This window comes from Phytophthora infestans, genomic scaffold, assembly GCF_000142945.1.
Source record: "Phytophthora infestans T30-4 supercont1.13 genomic scaffold, whole genome shotgun sequence".
Classification (NCBI taxonomy): Eukaryota; Oomycota; class Peronosporomycetes; order Peronosporales; family Peronosporaceae; genus Phytophthora; species Phytophthora infestans.
The window spans coordinates 865,592-892,413 of record NW_003303746.1 but is presented as its reverse complement, the minus strand read 5'-3'; the positions used below and the strand labels follow the sequence as shown (position 1 = coordinate 892,413).

Sequence of the window (26,822 nt, the reverse complement as noted above, 5' to 3'; positions counted from 1 at the left end):
CGTGTGTGGCACGAAGTACTGTGCCACGAGACAATGGCCTCTTCCACGCGAACAGTGCAAGATCATCGGTGTCTTCTTCGCTGCGAAAGCGAAGGCAGGCATGATGTGGGGGTTGAAGTCCCCGCAGTCGACGCCAACTTTCTGCGTTCGGAGGTCGAGCGGAAAGTGGCGTCTAGCTCACGCTTATAACAAGCTGAACAACGCGACGGTGCCGACCCAGACACCAATCCCACAAAAGTATGTGTTGTTGAACAGCATGGTCGGACGCGTACTGTACAGTGCGCTGGATTTGGTAGACGGATACTATCAGATCCTGATGCGTGAGAGCGACATCCCGCTCACCGCGGTGAGTACTCCAAGCGGCATGCTATGGGAGTGACTCGTCATGCCGCAGCAACTCAAATCAGCTTCTAACACCGTTTCCACGACCACGGATTTTTACGACTGCTCATGATAGCTATAATTTTCGTCTGAGCCATGATAGCGATAATGTTCATTCGAGCCAACTGCTATAATTTTCATCTAAGCCAGCTTCGTATCCGCGTTAAGATGGCTTTTGGTCTTCTGGTTTGCAAGTGGAGAATTTTCAAGGCTTTGTTGAAGATTGCGTTTAAACGAGTCCCTTGAACAATATTAGCAGCGTGCATTCTTCATAACAGGTGCACTAACCAGCGTCTCCGCGAGAACAGAAACTAAAGAGTAAAAGAAGATGACGATTTAGCTGTGGGAGTCGAAGAAGTCAGGCTAGCACAAGATCGACCACCGGATGCATCGGTTTATCGGCGAGTCGCGTCACGATATCGATGATTGTACGACTTGTCCGACCTATCCATTGACACCGACCAATACAACAGCTCCGAGTGGGTTCCGTGATGCAATCGTTGCGTTACTTGAGCGCGGATCGATTCTGCGTCCTCGTCTCAACAGTGTCCGACGCGAGCGAGAAGATGCCGAAAACCAGTAAGTATACTGTCTCAACTTTCATTTTCGTTAAATACGAAGCATTCTCATGCAGCTCATGTCGATGTTGCTACAAACGTGTAGCCATTAATCCAGAGTCTCTAACTGCTCTTCGTAGCATTGCAAACGCGACTGATGCATGCGAAGGCTTTTGGCTTCTCCGGCGTCAGCAATTCCTTCTTGCTCCGATTTGCGGAGGTTATTTTTGACTTGGTCAATCAGTTAATGCAGCTTTGGTATCCGATCAATCAGCCGGGCCTCGTTGTCGCCCCCACCCGCGGGTTTATGTGAAGCCGCCAAAGCAGGTGACGGCGCTCCAGCAATAAAGTCGGTCATACGGCCGATCGTCTTGATGACTTGATCTTGCCATTTCACCAGGGTTTTTTTCTGGCGTACGAGCCCAATTTTCACGGATGTTTATTGAGTCAATCTCGTCGTCTGCATGCATACCATCGTACACAAATGCAGCCAACTCGGGCTTCATTTTGGTGCAGATTCGGAGACAGAGAGCACCCAAGTTGCCCTCAAAATAGGCGAAAACGTCGTCAGAGCTCTGGCCAGATACGTAGAGCTTTGAATTCGCCTTCATGTAGCTGCGGTTAATAATTTTCTACATTGGAAACAGCTTTGCCGAATCGTGCTACACGACAACGGAATGATTTATCGTTGCAAAATAAGGGTCGCTGGCGGCGTCATCGTAGAGATTGTTGAAATCACTCGTGTTGTTGCGAAACCTAACGCCAACATCCTGCCAGAATATCTGACCTTTTCTACGTCGAGTTGTTCGCGCGTTGCCGCGTCAGCTGATACACCTAGGCGCTTCCCGAATTGGTCGGAAAATATAACGTTTAGAAGTCGATGAAGTGAGCAAATTATCCCAGAACACAGAGGTTCTTCCTGCTCTGGCGCCTCGCACCGGGTATATTTTGGAATGAGAAGGTTTACCCCTTGGTTCCCGGCGAAATGTATCGAAAACGAGATAAATAATGTCGTAACTTACGACATGTCCATGTCACTACTTGTTTGTATGTGGCATATGCTCGACGTGCGTATAGGTGTATAAGTTTTTGACAGGTTGCTCTCTCAGAAGTCGTAAGTTATACTACTTAGTAGCTAGCAGAAAACACTGTATGTCGTAAGTTGCCCCACATTAGAAAGTACAGCGGGAAGATCTGCTGCACATCGGGGAAAAAGTGGTGCACAGAGCTGTTTTATGAATCCAGATCAGTAGAATAGACAGAACAAAAAGTACAGATGCTCAAGGAAATGTGTATTACGACATGACAAGCGCCCACACTCTTTTGATGTCACGCTGGCAAGCCTACTCTTGTTCACTCTCATGTTCATCACCGCCGTCTTCCTCATCTTCACGAAGTCGCAACTCTCGACGGGTCTTCTTGTGCACACCTGCCTTCTTCCCCGGGCGTCGCAAGACAACTCTCTTTCCCAGTGTTGCAGGAATGTTTTGGCCGCAGTCGAAGTCGTCGTGCCAGATCGCAAAGCACGTTTTAGCTACACCCTTGTACTGACGTCGTATCTTGCTGCACAGCCAGCACTTTGATAGAACAGCGTTCGCAAAAGTAAGTTGTAGCAAACGACTTCTTCTTTCGATCCGTGCGCAACAGGGCACACACCTTGCAAGATCGCTGGCGACGCTTCTGAATGCCCGTAACGGTCACCCAGTCGTCGGCCTGCTCGACAGCATGTGTCAGACGTAGTTGGGGGCGCTTCCGCTTCTTGCTGCTAGGTGTCGGTGTTGCAACAATACCAGCGAAGTCCTCCACTTTCAGATGCAGTAATTGGTTTTGCAGGACTCCGAACCATTCTCCTCGCTTCATCACCGGCGTTCCAGCGATACGTGCAGCCTCTTTGTGCGAATTAAACGCATTTACAAGTGCCAAATCCACGAAGCCTAAAAAAGGCTTTTGTAGTATTTCTTGAACTTCGTAGACTTCTGCAAATAGTACTCTTGTAGGCGGAGTTGATCATGCACATCAACTCCGCCCATCCAACGTTGATAGTCGGTTACAGCCGCCGGGCAGGGCACGGTAATTGTACCAACGCGCTTGACGTTTCGTGTAATAGTCGTCTCTGTCATTGCCGAGCCTGTGCACAGGTAATGCACAGGTTTCCGGTCCCACCAGTGAAATGCAACCATATTTGGAATGGCGACAGAACGAAAGAACGTGAACATGCCTCGGGGAACGCTTGCTGGACGTGACTTGCGTTTCTCTTTGACATTTGCATCATATCCAAGCCGGTTGGTCATTATCGTGCCTATCACGTACACTTGCATGCCCAGTAGCTCGATAGCAAGTAGAATTGACGAATAGAAGCGGTCGATAACTACTGCGTGCCATGGAAGCCGGGTGTTGGGGCCAAGCACTGTCTTCAAATTTCTAACGACTGCAGCCGCACCGGTCTTATGGTCAAATGTTGAATGCTCTCCATCTCGTCTTTTGCCCGCATACAGCTCAAATCTAGTGACATACGACACAATTGGTGAGAAACCAATCTAATGTCATAACCTACGACGTAAGTAAAAAAAAAAACCTGTGACAGTACGCGGTCCTTGAATCACACACCATAAACATTTTCGAGCCATATTGATGAGGCTTATCGGGCATGAACATTCTAGTCGTGTTTCTTTTAGAAGTAGAAGGCAGAACACCCTCGTCAAAAGCGAACACTGCCGGGAGGGTCCACGCAATCAAGAAACGATTCTGCATTGTCTCGACTACCATTCGCAACTTCCAGAGCCTGTCTCGCGTATGCTCCGCCTCGTTGTCCACAAAGTGCAAGTCGCGCAACATGTCTTGACATCGATTCCGGCCCATGAACCTTCCAAAATTACCTGCAGGAACGGCCCCATCCTCCACCATCGACCAGTGAGCGGCAAAACGTCGCTTTTGCGGGCAGAGCATGCGCGCAATCAGGAGACCTATCACGTGTAAGATCTCGTGCGTCTCGTATCCCGGCTTTGCCTTCAAACGCCGACTAATCTGCTTAACCGTCTCCTTTCTCCGATCGTGTTGCTTTGCATGAATTCTTTCTGCACGTCTGGTGACTTGCTGAAGACCATACCGATTCGTCTCTGCAGCTATCTTGACCCATAGCGACTTGGGCATAAAGTAAAAGAATGTAAGTAGTGGAGAGTGGCAAACGTTTAGTAGCTCAGCGACCGGTCGTGCCTCTTCCATATTCAGACCAGAGTACGCTTCGACACCCTCCTCAAACTCGTGAGTGACTGGAGACCACTCCATTGAACGTAGCGCGTCCTCACGCTGCTGCTTGGCTTGACTGTTGAGGGCATCACTGCCTACTTGAAGTGAGTCAATGAACGCTGCGTCCATTGGCACAGCGTCATCTTCTGACAGCTCATTCAATTCTTCAGGTACTTCACAATCATTGCCATCATCGTCATCATTGTCTTCTTCAATGTCGTCATCACTGTCTCCAGAGCTAAAGCTCTCGTAGTCACTCAGGTCTTCGTCGTCAGCCACAAAATTTACATCCTTCTTGACAGGATGACGGGGGCGTAGGACAGGACAGGTCGGCGTAGCTGGCACACGAACAGGTTGGGAAGCGTGCTTGCGTACGGGTTGGGCGTCAGGCTCACGTGTAGGTTGGGCGACGGGCACAGTTACAGGTAGGGCGGTCGACACAGTTATAGGCTGTGCGGGCACTGGACTGTCAGGCGGGGAAGCAGCGCCAACATCCGACTGAGCGTCACTCTCGGGTCCAGATGACAGAAACTGCAGGTTTGTCGCTGCGTCTCGAAGCTCTCCGGGCGACAAATTAAAAGCCCGGGTAACTGCTGCCTGTGAAAGCTCGACTTCAGAGCTATTGCAGCTGCTTGGGGTGCCAAACAGATCATTCATGGTCTGCTGTGACAGCTCAGCACTTGTGTCGATCTGCGACGCACGTACGTCCTCTAAACAATTATCGGCGGCGTCTTTACTGGAAGTGACGGCGTCTTCAGTAGCAGAGGCAGCGGCGCTCTCGTCATCGTCGGCTACTACGTCAACAGCGACCTCATCGTCTGCAGCGTTGGCTTCCTCTGCGCTCTCCGGTTCATCCAATATTCCTGTCTCTAATGCATACGCCACCACAGCCTCCTCTCCAACTAACACCTTTGAACCATCTGCACTTACGTACTTCCCTTTAGTTTGTATCCCGGTTGGTCGCTTGTACTTCCATTCCACAGCTCGAAGTTGTCGCCAAAAGTGGCCAAAGTCAATGTTGCGCGCCACCGCAGCAACGGCGGCTGTTTTGGTTCGTTTTCCAGGCCGGATGCGAGCCATCGAGCAAATTCTGTAATGGGCTGTGGGCCACTGAGTGGCAAATGGATACTTTCCCGCGTATCCCATCTTTTCCGCGCGTCCCTGATCCCTGGCTCGTTTTTGGATTTTTCTCATTTACCGGTTGAACTTTATCGATTTCAAATGACTTGATTAAAGTAAAGGATTTCCATTTTTGAGCCATGTTCTAATGTTATTCCAATTATATCGTAAGTTACGACATAAAAAAAGAGTCATGTCGTAAGTTACGACGTCGGGAACCAAGGGGTTAAGTAGGTTTGCCACAGATAGTGATCCTAGGCTACCGTAATATGTAGTGGGAGTTTCGTTGGTTTCGTATGCAGGCCGTCGCCATCGATAGTTAGGTCCCAGGTCGTTAATGGCGCAACTGCACCGATCGCAGTTTGCGACAGAATGAGACTTGCAACACTCCTCCTCGATGTGACAGGCGTGATATAGATGTATGTTGGTCATGACGTGATCAATTTGAGCGTCGCCACATTGCGTCCATGCAGTGTAGTACCGAGTGGTTTAGTCAGGATATCAGCTTTCATCTCCGTAGTTGGGCAGTAGCGTATGCTGATTCCCTCATTGCGAATAGCGTCACGAATAAAGTGGAACTTTATGTTGATGTGTTTCATGCGGGCGGTTGTCACGTCATTCTCCATGTTTTTGATGGCGCTCTGATTATCAACGTGTAGGATGACATTATCACCTTTGACTCTCAGTTTGAGCTCGTCAATCAATTGTTTCACCCACAAACAGTCTTGGACTGCAGTTGCTCCGGCAATATACTCCGCTTCTGCCGTTGATAGAGCTACTGTCGATTGTTTCTTGCTATACCAGGCGATCGGCATGTCATTCATGGTAAGCAGACCACCATACGTAGATTTAGCGTCCTTGTCGCCTGCACAGTCAGCATCGCTGTAAATGGCTACATCAATTCTGTGTTGGGGTGCCTGGGGTCGGAGGAACTCAAGCTTCAGCTCCCGAGTCCCCTTCAGGTACCGGAGGATTCGTTTGGCAGCTGTCCAATGAGTAATAGTCGGTGCGGCAACGAAACGGGCAAGGTAGTTCACCGTCATAATGATATCAGGACGAGTGCTCGTACTAATCAACAATAACGAGCCAATGGTCTCTCGCATGTTGCTCGTGTCAAAATGCGGCTCGCAGTCTTCACTGTGTAGGTTTTGAGTCGATTTCATGGGCGTCTTCACAGGACGGCAATTTTCCATATCTAACTTCGCCAGTAAGCTATCGATGCTTGTAGTTTGATCCATATAAATGCCCGGTGTGCTCTGCGCAATGTTGATCCCAAGGCATCTTTTGGCGGGACCCATGTCCTTGATTTGAAATTGGTCACTTAGCTTCTTCATTGTCCAATTGGTATCGCTCTCACGCTGGCTGACTACTACTACGTCATCGACATAGAGGCCGAGTATGGTGAGGTTGCCATTGTATCGTCGAAAGTACAGGCACGGGTCGAGTTGGCTCCTCTCGAAGCCGAGTTCCAGCAAGTAGGTGTGGATGGTATCGTTCCAGAGCTTCCCGCTCTGTTTAAGACCGTAGAGACTCTTTAATAACAGCATACACTTGCCTTTTGATACTCGGAGACCAGCAGGGGCTCGCATGTAGATAGGTCGATCCAGGTTAGCTCGAAGGTAAGCGTTGGGTACGTCTCCTTGGCGAACAATAGCGTGCCACAATGCTGCAAGAGCGACAATCAGTCGTAGACTTGCGATCTTCAGTACAGGTGCGAAAGTCGCTTCGAAATCAACTCCATATTTCTGGTTGAAGCCGCGCGCTACAAGCCGAGCTTTGAATCGTTCCAGTTCTCCTTTGTTGTCGAATTTTATCTTAAGCACCCATTTTGCAGTTATCAGATTTCCATCGGAAGGAATGTCGACAATTTCCCACGTGGCGTTGCTGGATATCGCGTGGAGCTCTTCCTGCATCGCCTGCATCCATTCACGGCAGTACGGGCTGTTCATTGCTCCTGCGACTGTCGTAGGTACCTTAGTTCTATCGGATTCCAGTAGAGTTACAAATGCGGTTCCTTCACGGGGCGCTACTGTCAGCAAGGCAGTCACAGGAGTAGCGGATTCGTCGAGGAAAGATAGAGGTAGTTGAAAATCGTCTCGTTCTGGACTACTGTTACCGCGATTGAGGCCAAAGATACGTTGAATGACACGTGAGGTGAGTTGTTAGTTCTCCACTGGGCTCCCCACATCAGCTTCGCCTAGTTCAGACTCTTCGCGAGGGCTAGAGACATCTTCTGTGGCTCTGTCACCTTCGTTTGCGGCTTCATCAGCGTTAATAGCGTCGGTAGCGTCCATATATCGCCCCACAGCACGCGTATCCAGTCGGTCAATGTTTTGGATGTGAGTCGTCGAAATAACTCGCTTGGTGCGCGGGATGTAAACACGGTACGCTTTCATTTGAGAGTCAACACCAATGACAATTCCTTTTTCAGCACGTTTCTTGGTCGACTTCTTCGAAGGATGGGCGATATGACTTGTACATTTCGATCCAAACCTTAAAATGTGCGAAACACTAGGCACTTTTCCATATAAAGCCTCAATAGGCGAGCTCAGTTTGCATTCGCACGGGTAGGCAAGTAGTTCCGGATGTAGCTGGCGTAAAGAACGGCATCGCACTAGAATCTCTGAGGTAATGTAGAAGCCCAAAGCATAGCTTTAGTGGAGTCCATCAATGTCCTGTGAAAGCGCTCGGCCTTTCCGTTAGAAGAGGACATGTCACGTTCGGTGAGTTGATGGCGAATTCCACGATTGGGAAACGATTCAGTCTTCCTCTGATAAATTCACCACCACCGTCAGATCGAACCACTTTCACATTCGTATCATACTGTCGTTCGAACTCACTGATGAGGTTCTCCAAGTGTTCTTCAGCTTTACTCTTCTTACTGAGCAAGTAGACGCGGTTAAAATTTGTGGCGTGGTCCACGATAGTCAGGATGTGTTTGTGACCGAGGCGGTCTGGAGTCATGTCGGTCTTTAGGTCTACACACAGGGTTGCACCCGGTTCATTCGTCGGAGCAGAAGCAGACGTGTCGTGTTTGTTCTTGGGTCGGCGGGCTTGCTTCGCCTCGGCACAGTTAATATAGAAATCCACTTTCCTGTTAGATACCACCATGCCACCGACAAGTTTCTTGTCCATCATGCGAAAAAGGTCCTGGTAGCTCACGTGACCAAGTCGTTCAAGCCCCTGTCGTAGAGTAGAAATTTTCATTTCTGCAAAAGAAGCAGCAGCTTCCTCGATACCGACCGGCCAAAGTCCGTTTAGCGAACATTTTTCCACTTCAGCAATCTGCTTGCCCGTATCACTCGTTCTCGTACACAGGTCCTTCCCGAATTCGCAGGAGTATCCCTTTTGTGTAAGCTGAGCGACCGATATGAGGTTGCGATCGATACCTTTCGCGTAATACACATTTTTTAATAGGACAGTATGCTTTTCTACAGTACGCGTAGTTGTCGTGACGACAGTGTTGCCCTTTTTGGTAGCGAGCTCAACATTGCCATAAGCGACTCGAACAGAGAGAAATGCTGATTTAATTGCGAAAAGTTGCTTGCGATTCATGCACAAGTGGTGTGTTGCTCCAGAATCTATGGTCCAAACTCGCTCGACTTGAAGAAATTGGCTGAGTCGGTAGTGCTAGCCGCTACCCAGACGGGGGCTTCATCGTCAGAGTCGCTAGAAGAACTGTTGTCTCCTTCTTCAGCTGTGGCTGTATTCACACTACCGGTACTGACTGCAATATTGTCAGTCGCCGTCGCAACATGCGCACTACTGGTTGTGGATGCTAGTTTCTTGGCATGTTCCACCACTGGACATGTAAAAACCTTGTGCCCGAGCTGGTTACAGACGTGACATCGAATCTGGTGTCGATTTCCAGAAGCAGCAGCAAATGCTTGACCATTGTTCTGCTGGTGAGACTGTTAATCACTGTCTTCGTCATTGCTTTTATGGTTTCGCCACGATCGTTCTTCCCTTTGGCTATTGTTGCGTTTTTGCCCGCGTACACCGTTTAAATTTTCGTTGCGGTGGTCACCTTGACGTATTTTCCTGTCATCTTGCTTGCTGCTATGGCGTCGTCCATCGTCTCTAAGCTTGTACAGTAATCGCTTCGTGCGGTCGGTTTCTGTAGCATAATCCGTAGTGTCTTCAGGTACGGCCGCCAGAAATGTAGCTGCGAGTTCAGGGCATGCGGGGTTACCAAATACTTCCATCACTAGCTTCGTCTGGTCTCCCTCCATAAGTCCTTCAATAAAGTTCAAATACTCTAAGTAATCGTGCCACGAGTCACTTTTTCGTTTATTACAACGCATCTTGGTGCTGAGCTCCAGTTGGCTTAACATACAGCCAAATTCTGCACGCATCGCGCGCTTCACCTCTGAATATGGTATGTTTTTACCGTCGTGACGTCGTTGCCACTCTGAGCTTTTCTTATGGTAATACCTGGACGCTTTACCTTCCAGATAGTTAGCGATCACCGACGCCTTAAGCTCGTTGGTCCAGGTTGAGCCATTCACTAGCCCTTCGGTTCGAATTGCGTGTTCGAACTCGTGGATAAAGTTTTCAAATCCGGCGCCTAAACCAGGGTAAACCTCGTTTCCCTTGAAGTTTGAGCAGCGCACGTCCTTAATTTTGGGTTTCTTCGGCGAAGGAGGGGCTGATTCCATGCTAGTGTCCGACATTGATGGAGCTCTTGCTGCAAATTGGCTTTTCATGGCTGCCAGATCTGCCTGCAGCTGACGAATCAACTGGAGCTGGTCGTGCTGCTCCATGGTGACTTATTCCGAGGGATTAAAGCGTAGATCGTCAGGGAAACCTATTCGTATTTCCTCGCGGGCGTCTTCAAAGGCGTCGGCACCTCGCGCGTCGGCCTCTTCGCTTAGGTCTTCTACGTCGCCTCGCGAAGCGTCGAAGTCTTCACTGGTCGGAGCAGAGGTTCGGCTCATAACCTGACGTGAGCAGGCTATCCCAGAACACAGAGGTTCTTCCTGCTCTGGTGCCTCGCACCGGGTATATTTTGGAATGAGAAGGTTAAGTAGGTTTGCCACAGATAGTGATCCTAGGCTACCGTAATATGTAGTGGGAGTTTCGTTGGTTTCGTGTGCAGGCCGTCGCCATCGATAGCTAGGTCCCAGGTCGTTAATGGCGCAACTGCACCGATCGCAGTTTGCGACAGAATGAGACTTGCAACAGTCGAATGGGGCAGTGTTTGGTCTTCCGTTGGCTCGGGTCCAGAAGGTTTCCTTCATCAACGGAGGCCTGCACAGCACGCTCGTATGCTGTGATGTGGCAAATCTGTTCCGGTTTGCTGATTGTCCGCTCAAAGCGGAGTTTCACTTGTCAAAGTGATTTGTGGTGGGAGGTACGACGTTTAACTGCCCAATTAGTTATTCGTGGCAGTGTACTCAGTTTTGCCAGCAGAATCTAGCATGAAGTTGGCGCGAATGACGGTCGCCGGAACCATCTCTTGCAGTTCGGACTCTTCATCGGAGCTGAGCATTTCCAGAAGCTCGTCGTTAGTGTAAGCACCTCTCAGAATTTGACCAGTAGCTGGCAGTGGCATTCTCAGCTTCGAAATAAATGAGCTGGTAAACAGGTCCCTCGAACACTGGTCAGCTGTCTTATCTAGTGTTGTAGGAGCTGCTCCATCCCTCACCGGCAGGACCGGTGCTCGATTTAGTGTGCTTTGGGTTTCAATCGAATCGTTCATAGTGAGCTGTGCCGATCCTTGCTGCTTATTGGCCGCGAAAGCTGGAAGGGAACCCGTGGACAACCTCAGCGATGCAGTCACAGCTTGCTCGAGGTTGTTCGGCGCCGCGCTTGTGACGGGCACGGCAAGGGAGGGGGATGCGACATTATCAGCGGTTGCAGTAGATGAAGCTGCTGCTGGACAAGTCCTCGACGCAACCTTGATCTCTTCTGCTTGCTGATGTCCGGCCTCTTGGAGCCCTTCGTGCGCTTGAGCTTGCCAGCAAGGTTTCGTTTGAAAGGGAAATTCTAGTGAAATATGCTATTTCGGCAAACTGAGTAATTACCGATGGCACTTTGTTACAAATTTCATTTCTAACAATGAGATGCCACCTGTGCCACCAAGGCGTGGCTGAGTGCCATGGCATGGCGTGGTTAAGAATAGATTTGCCCTGCCGTTGTGCCATCATGAAAACTATTATTACAACTTACGTTAATGAAGATAAAGTAGCATGGCACATGGCAATTGGACCTTGCCATGGATGCCGCCATTTCTTTACTTTAAACGCTAGCCCTAGCGTTTTAAGAGTATTTTTTTCGCTGTATATGTGGTCCACACGATTGTCCGAAATTTCTAAATGCGATTGCGATTGCTTGGTATTTTTGAAAATGCCATTTTGGGCAATCGGATCGCGAATATTGCAATATTTTTGAGGTTCCAAAGGGGCCCTAAACTTTGGAAACACACAATAAAGATGAGCACCGCCAATAAAGAAGCATCTCCCTTTGTGGAGCTTCGCCGTCTTAACTTTGCGTTCGCCAAAGTTACTATCGGTGGCCAACTCATCAATCGCTTGCAGCATGACCCCGCTACTGCTGACGCCATGGAAGACGACGATCGAGTCCTGCGTGACGTGAATCTAACGCTGCAGTCTGGTCAGCGCCTGTTGGTCGTGGGTGGTAATGGAGCTGGCAAAAGCACGCTACTCAGTATCTTGGCTGGCAAGCACCTGACGGCTGACGACACGGCGCTGATCTTCGGTCGAGACAGCTTCCGTGACACGACACTCAACGCTTTAAGGACTTTCGTTAGTGCCGACTGGGGGCAGCGCTCGGTGGCGTTCGCAACGCACGCAATGGCTTACTCGGCTGACATGGCGGTGGAAGAAATGATGACGAAACTGCAGAGTGAACACCCGGAGCGACGCCAAAAGTTACTGAAGGTGTTGCGTATTGACCCAAAGTGGCGTTTACATCGCCTGTCGGACGGTCAACGTCGCCGCGTTCAGCTCTTTCTGGCGCTACTGAGACCTTCGCAGCTCATCGTACTGGACGAAGTGCTGGGAATGCTCGACATCATCTCGCGCGAAAACGTACTGGCATTCCTAAAGGAGGAAACAGAGACTCGACAAGCCACGGTGTTGCTAGCCACGCACATCTTCGATGGGACGGACGTCTGGGCATCTCATGTGCTGTATATTCGTCGCGGTACTGTTGGGTTCTATGGTCCGATTCAGCAGTGTACTGATGGAGGGAAGATCCCGATGTATAAGGTGGTGGAACACTGGCTACGTGAGGAATTGGCCGACGACGACCGTGTGGAATGCGAGGCGGTGGGCCCAAGTGGTGAGTTCGACCTGGGCAACGCGCAGAACCGCGCAGGAGGGTATGCCGACGGTCGACTGGGTGGTGTCGATGTCACCACATCGTTTTAACTGGAAGGCGCCATCAGGAGGGATAGATCGACCACTTCAATATCGATTACTTTTTTTTTAGCAATTTGTTCCCTTCAGTCTCTTTTTTTTTCAAAAGCTTAAAAATTTACCAGAACCTAATTTTCTGTTGAGCTTTTAAAAAGTGCAAGCAAGGCGATGGCGGTGGACGCCGACGATGTCGAATTGGAGTTCATCTCGGTGATGGGCGTGCTAGTGCCAATGGAGGTGACCAAAGGAGTGTCGAGCGAGGCCAGACGCTTTGTCGGCAGAGGCGTATTAAGTGACGAAGAGAATACAAACCAAGTCGACGTCTCTAACGAAGTGGAACATACTGAAATCAAGTGTACTCGGTCTGAGGCGGTTGGAAATACTAATTGGCCAATAGCAACAGAAGGTTTTGATTGCGAGTCGAAGGCACAGGAGAAGCAGGAACCGAAAAACAAGAGACTGAAAAAGAAGCAGAAGAAGCGAATGCAGAAAGACACGGGACCTAGGAAGAATGTGACGACTAAGGTAAAAGCTGATCCTGAAACTGCTGAATGCGAGGACAAGAAGCGGCAGCGATATAGCAACTCTACCTCCTTAGCAGCTGAACAGGAAGTAGTGCAAGCAGAGCGCCGGGGGAAAAGGAAAAGATCTCTGATAACCAGACAAAGTTCCTCTACGCCAGCGTCAAACGCTAATTCCAATCATGCAACGAAACTTGAGACTGCAAACGGGAAAAAGAAGATTAAACGAACACAGGAGAATCCTAGTGTCAATACTAAAAAGACTTGCTCTGATGTGATGGCGAAAGCTGATTCGTTGTCAGCTACCGGTATGATGAAGCAGCAGAGTACCAGCAGCAAAACTGGCGACGTAAGCAACGAGTCCGTTGAAATACGACCAAAGTCTGATGTGCAGAGCGAACTGACGGAGACTAAGGCATTGGAAAAGCAGACAGACCAGCGAAGATCTACAAGGTCCAGAGTATCAAAGAAAACCAGGAAACAATCTATTCTAACGGAGATGAAGGAGACCCAGGCAATCAAATATGCCAAGACGTCAAGCGCCAGAGCCCAGAAAGCGACGAAGAAGGATATTGCAGTCGATGGCATCTCCGGAGAGGCAACAATCGAAAATATAAGCCTCCGAGCGAGTAAAGCAACCATTATTGAAGTTGCACCAACGAAGCAACGCCAGACAACTCGAACGAGGATCTCTCGTTTACCAAACAGAGGTGATGACGACCTATTCCACAGTGAACTACCCTTCTCCACATCCAACAAGCAGTCAAATTCTGAAGACCGAGGCTCGTCCACAGCCAAAGTTCAACGCTGTACCAGTGCCCGAGACCATTACAGTGCTTTTCCAAAATTGCCGCAGCCAGTACAGTCGAAATCTAGATGCGTTAAGCGTACTAGTCGCCCCCGTTGCTCTCTGCCAGATTGCACTAGGTTTGCTCACTCGGGTGGCAAATGTATTGCGCATGGTGGGGGCTCTCGATGCTCAGAAGACGGTTGCGGTCGTCGCTCTCGCTCCCAGCAAAAATGTTACGCACATGGTGGAGGGGCACTATGTTCGCACCCGAACTGTACGACTCGGGCCAAAACTAAAGGCAAGTGCGTCGCTCATGGAGGGGGAACAATTTGCTCGGAAAACGAGTGTGGCAAGCGAATGGGAAATGCGTATCTCATGGTGGATGGGTTAACTGCTCGCACCCAGGATGCAAGAAGCGAGTCCAGCTACGTGGCAAATGTATGGAACACTGCGAAAGTGATGCTACTGGTCAAGGTAATAAACCTACGAAACGATTCCGAAAAGCTACGATCAAGCCACGTGAGATGAGGATGTTACATGAGAAGCACGAAGCCGATGGTGTGGAAAATTCTGCCGCTTACGAGATCATGAATAAACACATGAAGGAGGCAAAACAGGCTGCCGTGGAGGCTGCAAAAAATGCCTTGGAGCTGGACAAGTCGACGATGGCCTTGCGAAGTGGACAACGAATTAAACGAGTTACTCAAAGTTTGAAGGGAGGCCTCTACTCCGAAGATGATGCGCTCCAGATGACATTAAAGATTTCTGAGAGTGAGTACTAGGGGAGTCGGTCTATTGGGGCACTGCTTAACTCTTGACTCGTCATTTGCTTTTGTGGCATGAGACCCGATGAAAACGCACGTCGACTTTAGTCGACAATGAGGCTTTCAGAAATTTGCAAAAAGGGGAAATAAAAGTACGTAGCAAAAAAGTTATTTTCGTTGCCAAAACTATTTTCGGACACGTTTTACTGAAAGTCTTCGACACCCTCTTGCATCATTGTGTAATATTATTGGGACCCAGTCCAGACGACACAGGCAACAGTCAATCTTTTCCACTCAGATAGTTAAGGAGTTAAGATCCAAGGAGTCGCATTATTTGAGTTTATAAGAAGACATCTCTTTCCGACAGGAGTTCAAGATTCCACAAAGCAACACCTCTTCTTTCCTCTGAGAAATAAATTTCAGAGAATAATTCGGCACTCAGAGTGATTGCACTAGAGTGATGCCATTGAGTAATAACTCCTGACCCCTCATATCGCTGTAACCGGCGGTTGGCGGCTACTAAATAGAGCTGGCGGGAGTATACTCGACTATAGCCATGAGTGTAGCTCCGAGAGGAGCACCCTCCACATCGGACCGATCGAAGACTCTGTCTCGACGTGGAAGTCGGCGCGACGAAGAGGAGTTGGCGGTTGGTGCTGTGGTCGTGATGCTGAGCGACAAGTCGGGCGATCAAAGTGCTGCTGCCTACAGCTTCCCCTCTGGGGGCAACAGCCATCACGACGCAAAGTTCATTCCCGCCACGACAAGCCAGAAAGATCCGCGTTTTGTGGCTGTCTTGGCCCCGAGCTGCGAGGCGGCGATGACGTCGCTGCTCACTCAACCGCCTGGAACTTTTCTATTGGTAAAAGAAGAAGACGCAGCGATCGCAGTGTACGTGAAGTTTCGACAAGCCGTGAGAGCGTTGGCACTTGTGAAGGGCAAAGATGTGAAGAAAACGGGCGACGCGGTTCAATTGGCAAAGTTGCGTAAGAAAGAGCAAGATGTGACGCCAGTACACATTTTGCGTCTAGCGTGTGAGTCGTATTTCCTTTTGGAACATTGCTGGAAGCGCTTTCTCCCTCAAGTTCAAGCTGTTGTCTTTGAATTGTGTAGCGAACCCCATCTAGACGAGGACACCAGACTGGAAGACTGGACATGTTCGATGATCCCTCCGTCTGCGTATTCCCTTGGATTAATGCCCGAAGCTTGCGGGTTTTACATCTTTGCAGTATCTGGAAACGCTGCGGATTCTTCTGTAATAAAAATTCGACAAGTGGAGTTTGACTTTAATAAATGTGCCATCACAGTTGCAGATGGCACGCACAACCCATTGGCACTTCTCTTGGCAACGTCGTTCTCCTCGAAACGCACATTTGAACCCAATTTCACGTGCGTTATTTGAGTTATTCGTAAAATGTTTGAGGCTAACATATTTGTGTTACTGTCAGATTTGGCGCTATCCGTGACAACTTTTTGACTCCAGATCGAGTGATACTCAAGAAGACTGCAGTTCTATCGCAACAATCCTCACTTCAAAACTGCATCGATCTCAGCTCAAACGACAAGGAACTGGCTGCACTCAATGCAACTGACGCTGTTTGTGGGCTTATTACTCCACATGAAGCTCCTCCTGACTCGTTTGTGGCCGTGTTACACGAGATGCATCTCTGCTTCATGACCACTACGGTCCGTGATGGGATTACTACGTTCTCGAAGTCAGCGCACTGGCCAATACAGAAGAAACGGCTGGCAACACGAATTATCCCGATTCTATTGGAGCTTTTGCTCATTTCAGCGGCTTTTTCCGAGACGGACCAAATGGGTACAAAGCGGGAAACGTTAGTACAATTTGCACGCGCTATCCGTTTTGACATTCTTTTCATGACTATACGGTGTGATGACGCGGTAATTTGCCGCTTGGTTCATCAGCTTTGTCAAATATTTGGAGCCCGAGTTCGTATTCCGGCTGCGTTGATCGACTTTACTCGCGACCTTGTGGCCGTATTTCCAGTTTTCTTGCGATTATTTCTGCGGAATCAAAGTATTTCGCTTCTCTGGAAGGCTCTCCGCCACGAAGAAGTCGATAGACAAGCAGCGTATGGATCGGAGTTACGGGGAAAGGCAGACTCCCGCTCCTTTCGATTGTTCCCTCCGCCGGCTACTGCTGCCAGTACGCTACAAGACAGAGGAGATCGCAGGATGAGCGTGTTTAAACTGGCACGAAAAGTGCAGACAAAGTCTCGGAAGTCGCTATCGCTGTCGTATGGAGCAAATCTGACCTCGACACCAGTTGTACGCTCGACAACGCTTGCCTTCTTCCGACTCAGTCCCGTATCCGTGCAAGCGTATCTTGGAATTCACGTACAAGAAGGTTTCTTTACATCTCCAGACGTGTGGACAGAAGACCCGGCACTGTTCACAACCGCCTTCTGCTCATGTCCAGAGCGACGTGAGGCCACTACAGCGTGTGCTCGTAATCGTTTGGTATCGTCTTCTAGAATGGCCATGTACGAGCTCGTGTTGCAGGTTTCTTTACGGTTTCTGTACCACAGAAAGCAGTTTACGAACTGGGATCGCGATGTTGCTCTCTTGTTGCGTCTTGAAGGACTCCACCGACATTTTTTCGATGAATGTCTTCGTATTGTGCAACAACGCAGTGAAGCTCAAGATGTCAACACACGAGACGCACTCACGTGTGAGTTCCGCGTAGTTATCACGTGCGTATCGACGCTTTTTCGTCTTGAACGGAAAAGAAGACACGAAATGAGCTCAGCTGTGGGCGATATAAAGTATTTGGCGTTTATTTATTTATTTCGGATCAAAATTCGTGGACTCAACGAGAGGCTGAAGCTGGATGCTACTCAAGCTGGAGAATCAGATGCAGAGGACTCGTGTGACTATTTTCTGAGTGCCTTGGCGGACGTCTTCAAGTGGATTCCAAAAGTGTTTTTAGACGAATGGCTGGTGTTGTGTCTAAACGAGTTGCTGCAAATTGTGAATAATCTGAGTAATGTCGTCAAGCAAACAGCATTACCACAATCGAAGCAACTGCGGAATGTTCGCATGGGGAGCGAGCTAATCAAAGTGTTTGCTGTGGCGTTAAGACGCACCAGTGATCCGGACCTTCAAGTTATGCTGGTTCGAGCTCTCGGTATGGATTGTCCCGCTCTCATTTCGCTTCTTCGCTTCCTTTTATCGCCCAGTTCACTAAACGTTAATGGTGGACGAGATGCTATCTGTATTCAAATGAATGCGCTCAATTTCTTAAGTACGTTCGTGAATCTCGATATCGCGTTGCCAGTCCGAGCAGAGTGGGAATCAAAGAACAGCAAGCCTAGCGATGAAGATTTAAATGAGGATGCAGAAGTCATCGAGCAGCTGAAAGGAGAGCTGCTAATCAGGATGTTGGGACCTCGTATGATTGAGGAAGAGCACGACGATCCGACTCTGTGGGAGTTTATGGTCGAACTGATGTTCCCAAACGGTGGAGGGAGCTCTGCTGTAAAATTGGACGGTACGTCACGAATGTTACCAATGGCTGTAACATTCCGATCGCTGTCTGTACCGCCCAATTTACTCACGAGTATTTCACGAAAGTATTTCCATTTGGAAGAAGCTTTTCTACGCTTCCAACAAGCACTATACACCGCTCAAGATGTGAACTCTCCTATCGACTATGAGCTCTGTGTTGCTAGTCATTGGCGTCGAATTGAACAGTATTGTGACCGTATTATTGAAAATGAAGGACAAGAAGAACGCAGTATGGTGCATCGAGTAGTGGAGCTGAACTTGCGATGCTTGATCGCTCTAGCGAGTCGGAAGGCGCAATTTCCAGCTATTCAAGACGCATTCAAGCACAACCAAGTGCTTTCGTGTGTTTTACAGCGTGTTCAACCGAAAAAAACGCCTTTCGATGACGTTAGCGCTCGATCTCAGCCTGAAAGAAATGGATCTCTCAGTAGCAACGGGACAAGTTCTTCGTTGCCGTGCTTACCGCCACTTAAGCTTTTTCGCCAGTCTAGTACTGACACCTCTGGTGCCTCGGGAGTTCAACCTGGCATGGCGAAATTATCTTTTTCAACTCCACAGTTGGCCACTTTTAGACCCGAACAAGTGAATCTTGATCAGAATTTCGTCTTACGCGAGCCAGCGCTACACGTTTTGGCAATTGTTCTAGTGGTAACGTACATCATCGTCGATCCAAATCTAGCGATCGACGAGACAGTCTGTCCACGGATTTCTGTGTCGGAAGACTCTAGCAAACCAGACGATTTACTTTGGAAGCTGCAGCAACATTTAGCAGTCGTGGATATGGACCAGAGACACTTTGAAGCTCTGATGGTGGAGATGACGACACTGCAAGCTTTTGTATCGACTGCACGGCAAGCAGCGATTCGCTCGCTCTTGAGATTACTGTGCCCGAATCGCATGGACAGTAATTTGAAGTACGCAACAAAAGACGACAAACAACGAGAGTACGTCGCCAAAGGCGCGTTTTCGACGGTTTATCGACAAAAAACAATATTTTCTAAGCCTGAATATGTCGCTGTGAAAGTTGTCGAGCACCAACGAAGAGCTGGAGAGATGTGTGCAGTGAACGGATTGTTTAATGAAGTGTCGATTCTCTCCCAGCTACGAGGTGAACTGTCCGCTACACAGCTTGTAGATTATGGGAATTGCCACGAAGAGCAGAATTTTGGGATCGTCATGGAATTTTGTCCATGTTCCCTGACGGAGTGGCGAGATTCAATCAAGAGGGCAGACTCGGTAGTTCCGTTCCGATCCTGTGTGATAATGATCCTACGGGCGTTTGAGGAAGCCTGTTGCTGCTTGAATCGCATTCACGAAGCTGGTGTGTGTCACTTCGATATCAAGGTAAAGGATTATTTTTCATCTAGGTTGTGGTATCTTAGAACTCACGTTGTAGTATTATTTCTCAGAGTGATAATATTCTTGTTCGGTCGAGTGCACGTGAGCTGAGTCGTCGATTGTTGCAGAACGATGAAATCGACAAACCTAGCAAAGGTTGGCTGTGTTTCGCTGACTTTGGAGAGGCCAAAGTCGTGGATACCGACCGAATACCGGTACGAACGGCCACGTTTTCCTCTTTTTCATCGAGTGCGGCATCTCCCGGCGCTCCAAAACGAACAGAGAAGTGCATGTCGCTGACTCGGACACGAGGGACTGAAGCTATCAAGAGTCCTGAGGTCTTGAAGATTAAAGGCAGTGAAGTGGCAGTGAAAGTTACTTTGGCCAGCGATATCTGGTCGATTGGGTGTTTGTTGTTTGAGTTGGTGACACAAGAACTTTTATTCCAGAACGGTAAGGTCGCCTAAAAAAAATACTTCTTTTAAAAAATGTGGTTCTTACACTCTTTTTTTTTTAAGATGATTGGGCTGGTTTGTACGCGCATCTCGTCGTGACTCAAGACCAACCTGTTCTACGCTCGGATCATAAGCAAAAAGTGTTTGCAGCACTGAATCCCACGTGTTGCGAGGAAGAAGCAGTGGTGATAAATTTACTGGAACTTTGTGACAAAATTTTAGTGCGAGATCCAACTCGGCGTCCGAAGCTGGAAACAATTGCCGCTCAAGTTCAAAAGTTGATAAACGAAGTGCACGCGCTACCTGTGACACCCGTCGACGAGTCTTTCGTCAGTCACTTCCAGTTTAACACTGAGGTTTTGCCAACTGAAGCTGTACCAGAATTTCGACCATTTGCAGCAACTTTACCGGGTCGAAAGCGTGTTGAAACTCATGGTGTAATTGTTCCTGTTCGTTTATTCTGGAATTTCTATCTTGCTGCTGAAATTATCAAGATGCAAGACACACAAAAGGTGAAAAGCTGTGTTGGCTGTGGCTCTGGTCCAGCCGGTAACGACATTTTAGCCATCGAAGCATTTGAGTCACAACACGTGGACCATTTTGTGCATTTTGTCTACCTGAGTTGGCACGAATCAGGCGACGCAAATGTGCACAAAGCGTCACATTTTATCGAGGAAATTCACGAAGAGAAACATCGCACTTCTTTCCTACTCAACGCTCGCGTCACTCTGGATTTGCATGTGCTCCAGCAGCATGCGGCGCTGTATTTTTCGGTGATCCAGCGACGTCTTCGTGACGAGGCTGGTTGTGTGGTTTTTGTCGCATTGGGGAAAGATGCAGAGGACACCAAGACACTTCAGGAAATTCTGACCAACATTCTGTTTTTCTTCTTTCGCAGTGTGTTAAACATGTCTATTTTCGACATCCTGAATTGCTTCGCTCGAGACTGTGCACAATTCTTCGAATATCCCTCGCCAGAATACCTCAAACAACTAGAGTCGTACTCAAATACACACATGGAGAACACTGACACGTCCACCATGGTACAGTGTCGCTGTGGGGCCATCGTATTCAGGATAGAGTCTTTGGTCTTAGCTGAAGCTGTTACTAAACCCAGCATTAAGCCATTTGACGAGGAAGAAGACATGGATCCTCTGGACTCCCTGTTTGTCCACGATAAGGCAGAGGAGAAGATAATGTTTCCACTAGAAGTTCGGGGAAATACAGTGCCATGGGTGGTACTCGACGTGGTCTCTGTTACTCGAGGAACCACTCCACCTATCATTACAAGTGACCGCCGCATGTCCCGCTTCAACATCCTCAAACGTCAAGCCAGTAAAGCTGCCGAGGACACAAGAGCGAACACGGAGACGCAGGAGCTGGTGCGAGGCCTCCAGCGCGGGAAGATCTCGTCCTCTTCTGACACTTGGGAGATGAACGAGTGCGGGCTCTGTCGCCTGCCCATCTGTGCGCTGAGCGAGGACAAACTCAGAGTTGCATTGCCCATGCTGCATACACACATCAGCAATTAGAGCAGATAATATTGAAAAATAGCTGAGGAGGTCCAATTAGTTTTGAGTCGAACGGAGTGTACTATTCTCGTATTAAATACAGCGGCTTGGTTCTTTATAAAATAACGTTGTCGACACTCTTTCCAGGTCGACGCCAACGTGCAGCTTTCTCTTCGCTGCGGGTCCGTCTCTGACTGGGATTTTACTTGAAGAGTGAGGGGTGGCCGAGGTTCATGCTGCGGCGTCGCTTAAGCTGCATGAGCTGGTCGTCGTTTCGAGCCAGCATCTGCTTCACGTTACTGATGTACTCGGCGCACGGGCCCGGGAGATCTTGTGTGCCGTTTGTCTTGGCAAGAAGGAGGCACTCCGAGTGACTGCGGCGCCGACGCTGGTTGTCCATGTGGTGAGTTGACGAAGGGGCAGAGCGAGGGCCCAAGATGGGGCTAGACGTCGGGCTGGCATCCTGCTGTGGCTCCTGGGCGGCCTTGGCGCTTCGGTTGTTGTTGTTTGTGTCTACGTGCAAGCCTCCGGGCTGCCGCGCGTCCTTAAACGTAGTGGCCTGAAGCATCTCACTGGTGTGGGAAAAGCGGCGGGCAAATTCCATAGTAAAAAACTTGGAAAAAGGTGTGGGTGAGTGTTGGTCTCTTGGGGCTGGGGGTCTTTGGCTCGGAGCAGTGCGCGCTTAGGGGCAAATTTGCGAATGAAGTGAACGTGGAAAGAGACGCCGGTCAGAAAAAGGAATCCCATCCTCCCTGCGTAAACCGATGTAGGAGTGCTGATCAAATTCTCGAAGCTCTGATCGTTTTGGACGAGGAAATGCCGTGGATTTGCTTAAAATGCGGCGCTGTGCGGCGCGGATTGGCGCAAAAAGGACATGAAACCAAAATGAGCCATGTTGAACTTGTACGCGGGTGCTATTTTGGTGAACTGTAGAACGTTGTTGGTGTGCACTCTCCCCGGCGCCTGTGTAAAATGTCCCCTTTTTATCCATGATATCTGCTGCATTGACGGCCGTCGTCAATGAGCGAGAAAGCTGCTCAACACCAGAAAGGATCGACGAGCTTGTTGCGTGTCGCGCGATGTCCTTGGCGTCCTGAAGTTATCAAATCGGCTGGGCTAGCAGCTAATACAGATACATACTGTAAAAATAAATATTCGTCCGTAACAGCGTTCATTTTATTTTTGCTAGGTGCTTTTACCGGGCCTCTGAGTGTGAACAGATGCGCACATGGTACAGGATCGCGAGGAGCTGAGCAAGCAAGCCGTGGCCACTTCAAAAAGCCGTTGTGAAATAGAAAATGCAGCATCTGTGCGCCCCGTCTGCCCAACAGCCGTTGAGCGGGGGCATCTCCCAAGCAGAAAATCACCGGGCGGTGCTCTAACCTGAAAGTCGCACTTGACTGTCGCCGCCGAGCTCGATCGCAGCTCAGGGAGCTATTTTGCGGCTGCGTCTGCATGCGATGGCGCTTATTTTACACGTTTCAACGGATCCCGCCGCTTGCCGTTGTGTTTCATATTTTATTTTTTGACCGGCGTGATTGGCTAAACACGTTGCACAGGCAGCTTCAAGGAGAAAAGTGCGAGGAACAGCGACCGGACGTACCATTAACGCGTTTGACGACCGAAAAGTATCCGCCCAGCAAACCTGGCAGCAAAGAACTCCATTCTAGAGGCTCTACGGTATTGCTGTGCCCTAGAAGGCTGCCTACCGGTAACTCCTGCTCCTGGGGCTCCAATACAGCACACTCACCATGACCGCAACTCCTGCTCCTGGGGCTCCAATGCAGCACACTCACCATGACTCTTCCTGGCTACCTGTATTTTACCGCTGGTAAGCTGCTACATGTAGTTTCAACGAATTCACACGTGTGATAATTTACAATAACGGCAAGACTGAGCTCCATCCATGTGAATGAGATTTCAGCACTCGGTTGAGCGGTTTCAACGCCCATCTCGGTCCGGTCGTTACCTTCGCTTCGGGAGTCTTACTTCCGTCTCGGATCAAGTCACAAGTGACTAACTCGACGCGCGAGCCCCACACGCTGCAACCCCGCCCTCCTCTTTGTCCCAGACTTAGGACCAAAGTTTGGTGACTGAAAGCAAAGGGTCCAATTTTCACCTGGGGTGACTCACTACATGTATCATTAATAATACGGGCAGCACTGGCTCGAGAGCTTTCAATCGCTGCGGGCTCTTGCGATAGCGGATTATCAACGTTAGGAAAACACCCATGAGCCACAAACGCAGAACCAAGCCAGTTTTAAGTTTTTTTTAAATGTCCACGTGGACGTGTAGGTTAAGACTACCGGCATTACGCAATCAAGCGCACAAACGTGTGCCGCCATAAATTTCGAATCGAAAATTTCGACGAAATTTTCGATGGTCCATGCGCGTTTTTTTTTTACGGCCTGTGGTCGTGCATTCACTGCACCAGAACGCGGAGCTGCTGCTGGGATGCCAGCGCCGATGGGATGCAGTGCAGTGGATTGACGCCCCCACCACTGGTAGGGGCGTCGACTAACTGTTGGGCCACCAGCGGAATCTAAAGACAAAAGAAAACCCTGTCTGTTCCTGCTTTAGGCTGAAGCAGTGACCTGATCTTCAGTCTTCTTTGAAGCTGGCATGGAAACGTCTACGTAATGCGTTGCTTTGACACGAACCGCATGAAATGAAAATGGCATTGCAATCAAACGCTCTGCAAACTGTAAGCCTGTTTGATTGATCATGAAACAAAACGTCGTATCGTTCAAAGAATCTAACGCATTATAATAATCCCTCTTCACTTATGCATCTAAATTGCCAGCTCAGCCAGCGGTTTGTTGTTTTGGACGTCACTCACGTGTAGATAAATGGCTAGGCAGCGAACGGGTTGAGTGGCGTTGCAAACTCCTCGTCGTCGCTGGGATCGCTTCCAAACGACAGTACACCATTCTTGTCCTTGCTGCCGAGGGCTGCACCAGTCGAGTTGCCGCTCACAGTAGGAGACGGCTTGAAGTTGTGCGGCGCTGCTATCGGCTTCGGGGGCGGTGCAGCGGCGGCGCCACCGAAGAGCGAGAACACACCGCCGAACAGTCCAGCACCCTCATCGTTCGGTCTGTGCGCAGCCAGCACCTTCTGGTGCTCGTGGGGACTCAAGCTCAGCAGCGTGGAGATGACAGGCACTAGTTGCTCCTTCTCACTCTGCACTTGACTCTCAATGTACTTCATGATGACGTTCTTCAAGTACTGTACACACGAGAGACATCCACAGTGAGCTACTGATACAATTTGCGCTGGTATGGTAAGCCATACCTCAATGTTGATCGCCTGGGTAGAATGTTCGTCACGTTCTTGGAGTCGCTTCTGTCTGTTGACTTCTTCCAAGTGAGCTGACATGTCTTCGTACTGCAAAATAACAACAGCGCATTTAGTCAAATCATCCACAAGATGCCACAGTGTAGCAAATACCTTTTTCAGATAGAGATGGGCCTTGGTTTCCTGTTCATTCAGCTGAAGTTTCAGTCGCACAACTTCATCATCCGCCGACTTGGAGTCCACCCCATTCGTCTTGGACGCAAGAGGGATCGGACACGAGTCTGCGACTGCCGCAGCCATGTGCTCGTCGATTGTGGATTGGTGCAGGAAGCTGCTTCGGTCCGAATCGAACGAGCGCGAAGAAGACGCCGTCGAGCGCCGCTCCTTCTCCGTCGGCGAGATAGCAGGAGAGTACGAGCGCCGTCCAGCCTCATTAGTAGCGAGAGAAGCGGCAGCAGCAAGGGCAGCCTGGAGCTGCCTCGACAAGTCGCTGATCTCTTCTTCCTTCGCTTGCACAGTCTGCTCCAAAGTCTCGGACTGTGCGTGGATTGTCTCCTTGAGAGAGAGAATCTCGCTGCTCAAGGCTTCATTGCTCTCTGTCAGCTGCTTGATCCGAGCTTCAAGAGGTATCCGGTCGCGCTCCAAGGCCTGCTCCAGTCTCGTCACTTCAGCCTTCACACTATCAAGTTCTAGCAGCAACGTTGTCTCCAGCGAACGCTTTTCCGCCTCTAACGCCTCACGAGCGCTCAGTGCACGCGCATCTCCAGACTTCTCAACCTCCTCCATACGTTGTCGAGTTTCCTCCAGCTCCGTTTCCAGCGCGCTTATTCGACTCTTCGCGGCGACTAATTCTTGCTCCAACTTGGTCGTATTTTGCGCTGCTTTCTTCAAATTTAGCTTATTCTCACTCGACGTCTTCTTGAGAGCTGTATGAGCTCGCTTCTTGTATGTTTCCAGGGCAGATCGAGCAGCAGTGGCGCCTTCCGTCTCGGTTTCCACTTGCAGCTTCAGCTTGGCCACCTGGTTCTCCAGTTGCGAGATACTTTCCCGTTGTAGACCGACGTTGGCGTCTGATGCCGCACGAAGCTTCTCGATAGTCTTCTTCGCCGTATCCAGCTGCACTTGGAGCTCCATTCGGTCGGCATCGTGCTTCTTTCCAGCCTCCTCACGGTCGCTTCCGGCCTGCTCAAGATGTCGAACTCGATTCCTGGCACTCTGCAGCTCCAGCTCCGTCTTCTCGACTGTGTCAGTCAACGTTGTAAGCTCCTTCTCCAGCTCAGTCACCTGCAATCGTGCAGCCTCGCTACGTGCTGTAGCATCCACTAGTAGCGTCTCCTTCTCTTCGAGTTGCGTCTGTTTTTGAGTAAAGTCGTCATCGTAGGCCAAGATCCGCTGCTTGAACGTCTCCATTTGACTCTCACGTTGAGCTTCAGCGTCCGCGCATTTCTCTCCAGCCTTACGTAATTCTTCCGCCATTGCACTTGATTCTTCACGGGATGAAGCAAGCTCGCGTCTCACTGCCTCTAGCTCTTGCATGGAGGCAGAATGCTGAGCAGTCAACTCCTCGAACGACGACCTGAGGTTGTCGTTAGTTGAGATCTGTTGCGTCAATCGGCCCTGCAGCTCCTGTACATGTGCCTTTAGGCGCTTGTACATCCCCATCACCTCCTCGAGCTTCGATTTCAGCGTTGAAATCACCTCGTCTTTCTGAGAAATGCTAGCAGCATAGCGTTCTTCTGTAGCTACTTGCTGTTCACGAAGCGTTGATGCTTCCGCTAATGCGAAGCTGGAAGACTCGGACAGTGACGCTACCTGCTGCTTGAGAGTCTCGAGCTCTTGAGCCGAGTTCTCTTTGACTGCTTTCACTTGATCACGAAGCTGAGACTCGAGCATGCAGACTTGATTCTGGAGTATTTCGATTTGCTGTGCTGCG

At 49.6% G+C, this 26,822-nt stretch overlaps 6 protein-coding genes across 6 annotated transcripts; 3 read left to right on the top strand and 3 right to left on the bottom strand.

The window, feature by feature from the left end:
- Positions 1-9,347: 9,347 nt before the first annotated feature.
- Positions 9,348-10,066, bottom strand: PITG_08315 (uncharacterized protein; the record flags this gene model as incomplete). Its single annotated transcript, XM_002903666.1, has 2 exons — positions 9,348-9,362; positions 9,452-10,066. 2 exons carry the CDS (start codon positions 10,064-10,066, stop codon positions 9,348-9,350), a joined length of 630 nt encoding a protein of 209 aa, XP_002903712.1.
- A 1,671-nt stretch (positions 10,067-11,737) lies between these two features.
- On the top strand, positions 11,738-12,697 carry PITG_08314 (ATP-binding Cassette (ABC) Superfamily; the record flags this gene model as incomplete). The annotated part of the gene is made up of 1 exon (XM_002903665.1): positions 11,738-12,697. The coding sequence occupies one exon, from the start codon at positions 11,738-11,740 to the stop codon at positions 12,695-12,697; it is 960 nt and encodes a 319-aa protein (XP_002903711.1).
- A 2,619-nt stretch (positions 12,698-15,316) lies between these two features.
- Positions 15,317-16,162, top strand: PITG_08313 (uncharacterized protein; the record flags this gene model as incomplete). The annotated part of the gene is made up of 1 exon (XM_002903664.1): positions 15,317-16,162. The coding sequence occupies one exon, from the start codon at positions 15,317-15,319 to the stop codon at positions 16,160-16,162; it is 846 nt and encodes a 281-aa protein (XP_002903710.1).
- A 1,097-nt stretch (positions 16,163-17,259) lies between these two features.
- Positions 17,260-20,273, top strand: PITG_08312 (uncharacterized protein; the record flags this gene model as incomplete). The annotated part of the gene is made up of 6 exons (XM_002903663.1): positions 17,260-17,587; positions 17,645-18,636; positions 18,889-19,658; positions 19,781-20,082; positions 20,148-20,197; positions 20,268-20,273. 6 exons carry the CDS (start codon positions 17,260-17,262, stop codon positions 20,271-20,273), a joined length of 2,448 nt encoding a protein of 815 aa, XP_002903709.1.
- A 1,383-nt stretch (positions 20,274-21,656) lies between these two features.
- On the bottom strand, positions 21,657-22,278 carry PITG_08311 (uncharacterized protein; the record flags this gene model as incomplete). The annotated part of the gene is made up of 1 exon (XM_002903662.1): positions 21,657-22,278. The coding sequence occupies one exon, from the start codon at positions 22,197-22,199 to the stop codon at positions 21,798-21,800; it is 402 nt and encodes a 133-aa protein (XP_002903708.1).
- A 2,170-nt stretch (positions 22,279-24,448) lies between these two features.
- On the bottom strand, positions 24,449-24,802 carry PITG_08310 (uncharacterized protein; the record flags this gene model as incomplete). Its single annotated transcript, XM_002903661.1, has 1 exon — positions 24,449-24,802. One exon carries the CDS (start codon positions 24,800-24,802, stop codon positions 24,449-24,451), a length of 354 nt encoding a protein of 117 aa, XP_002903707.1.
- Positions 24,803-26,822: the final 2,020 nt, after the last annotated feature.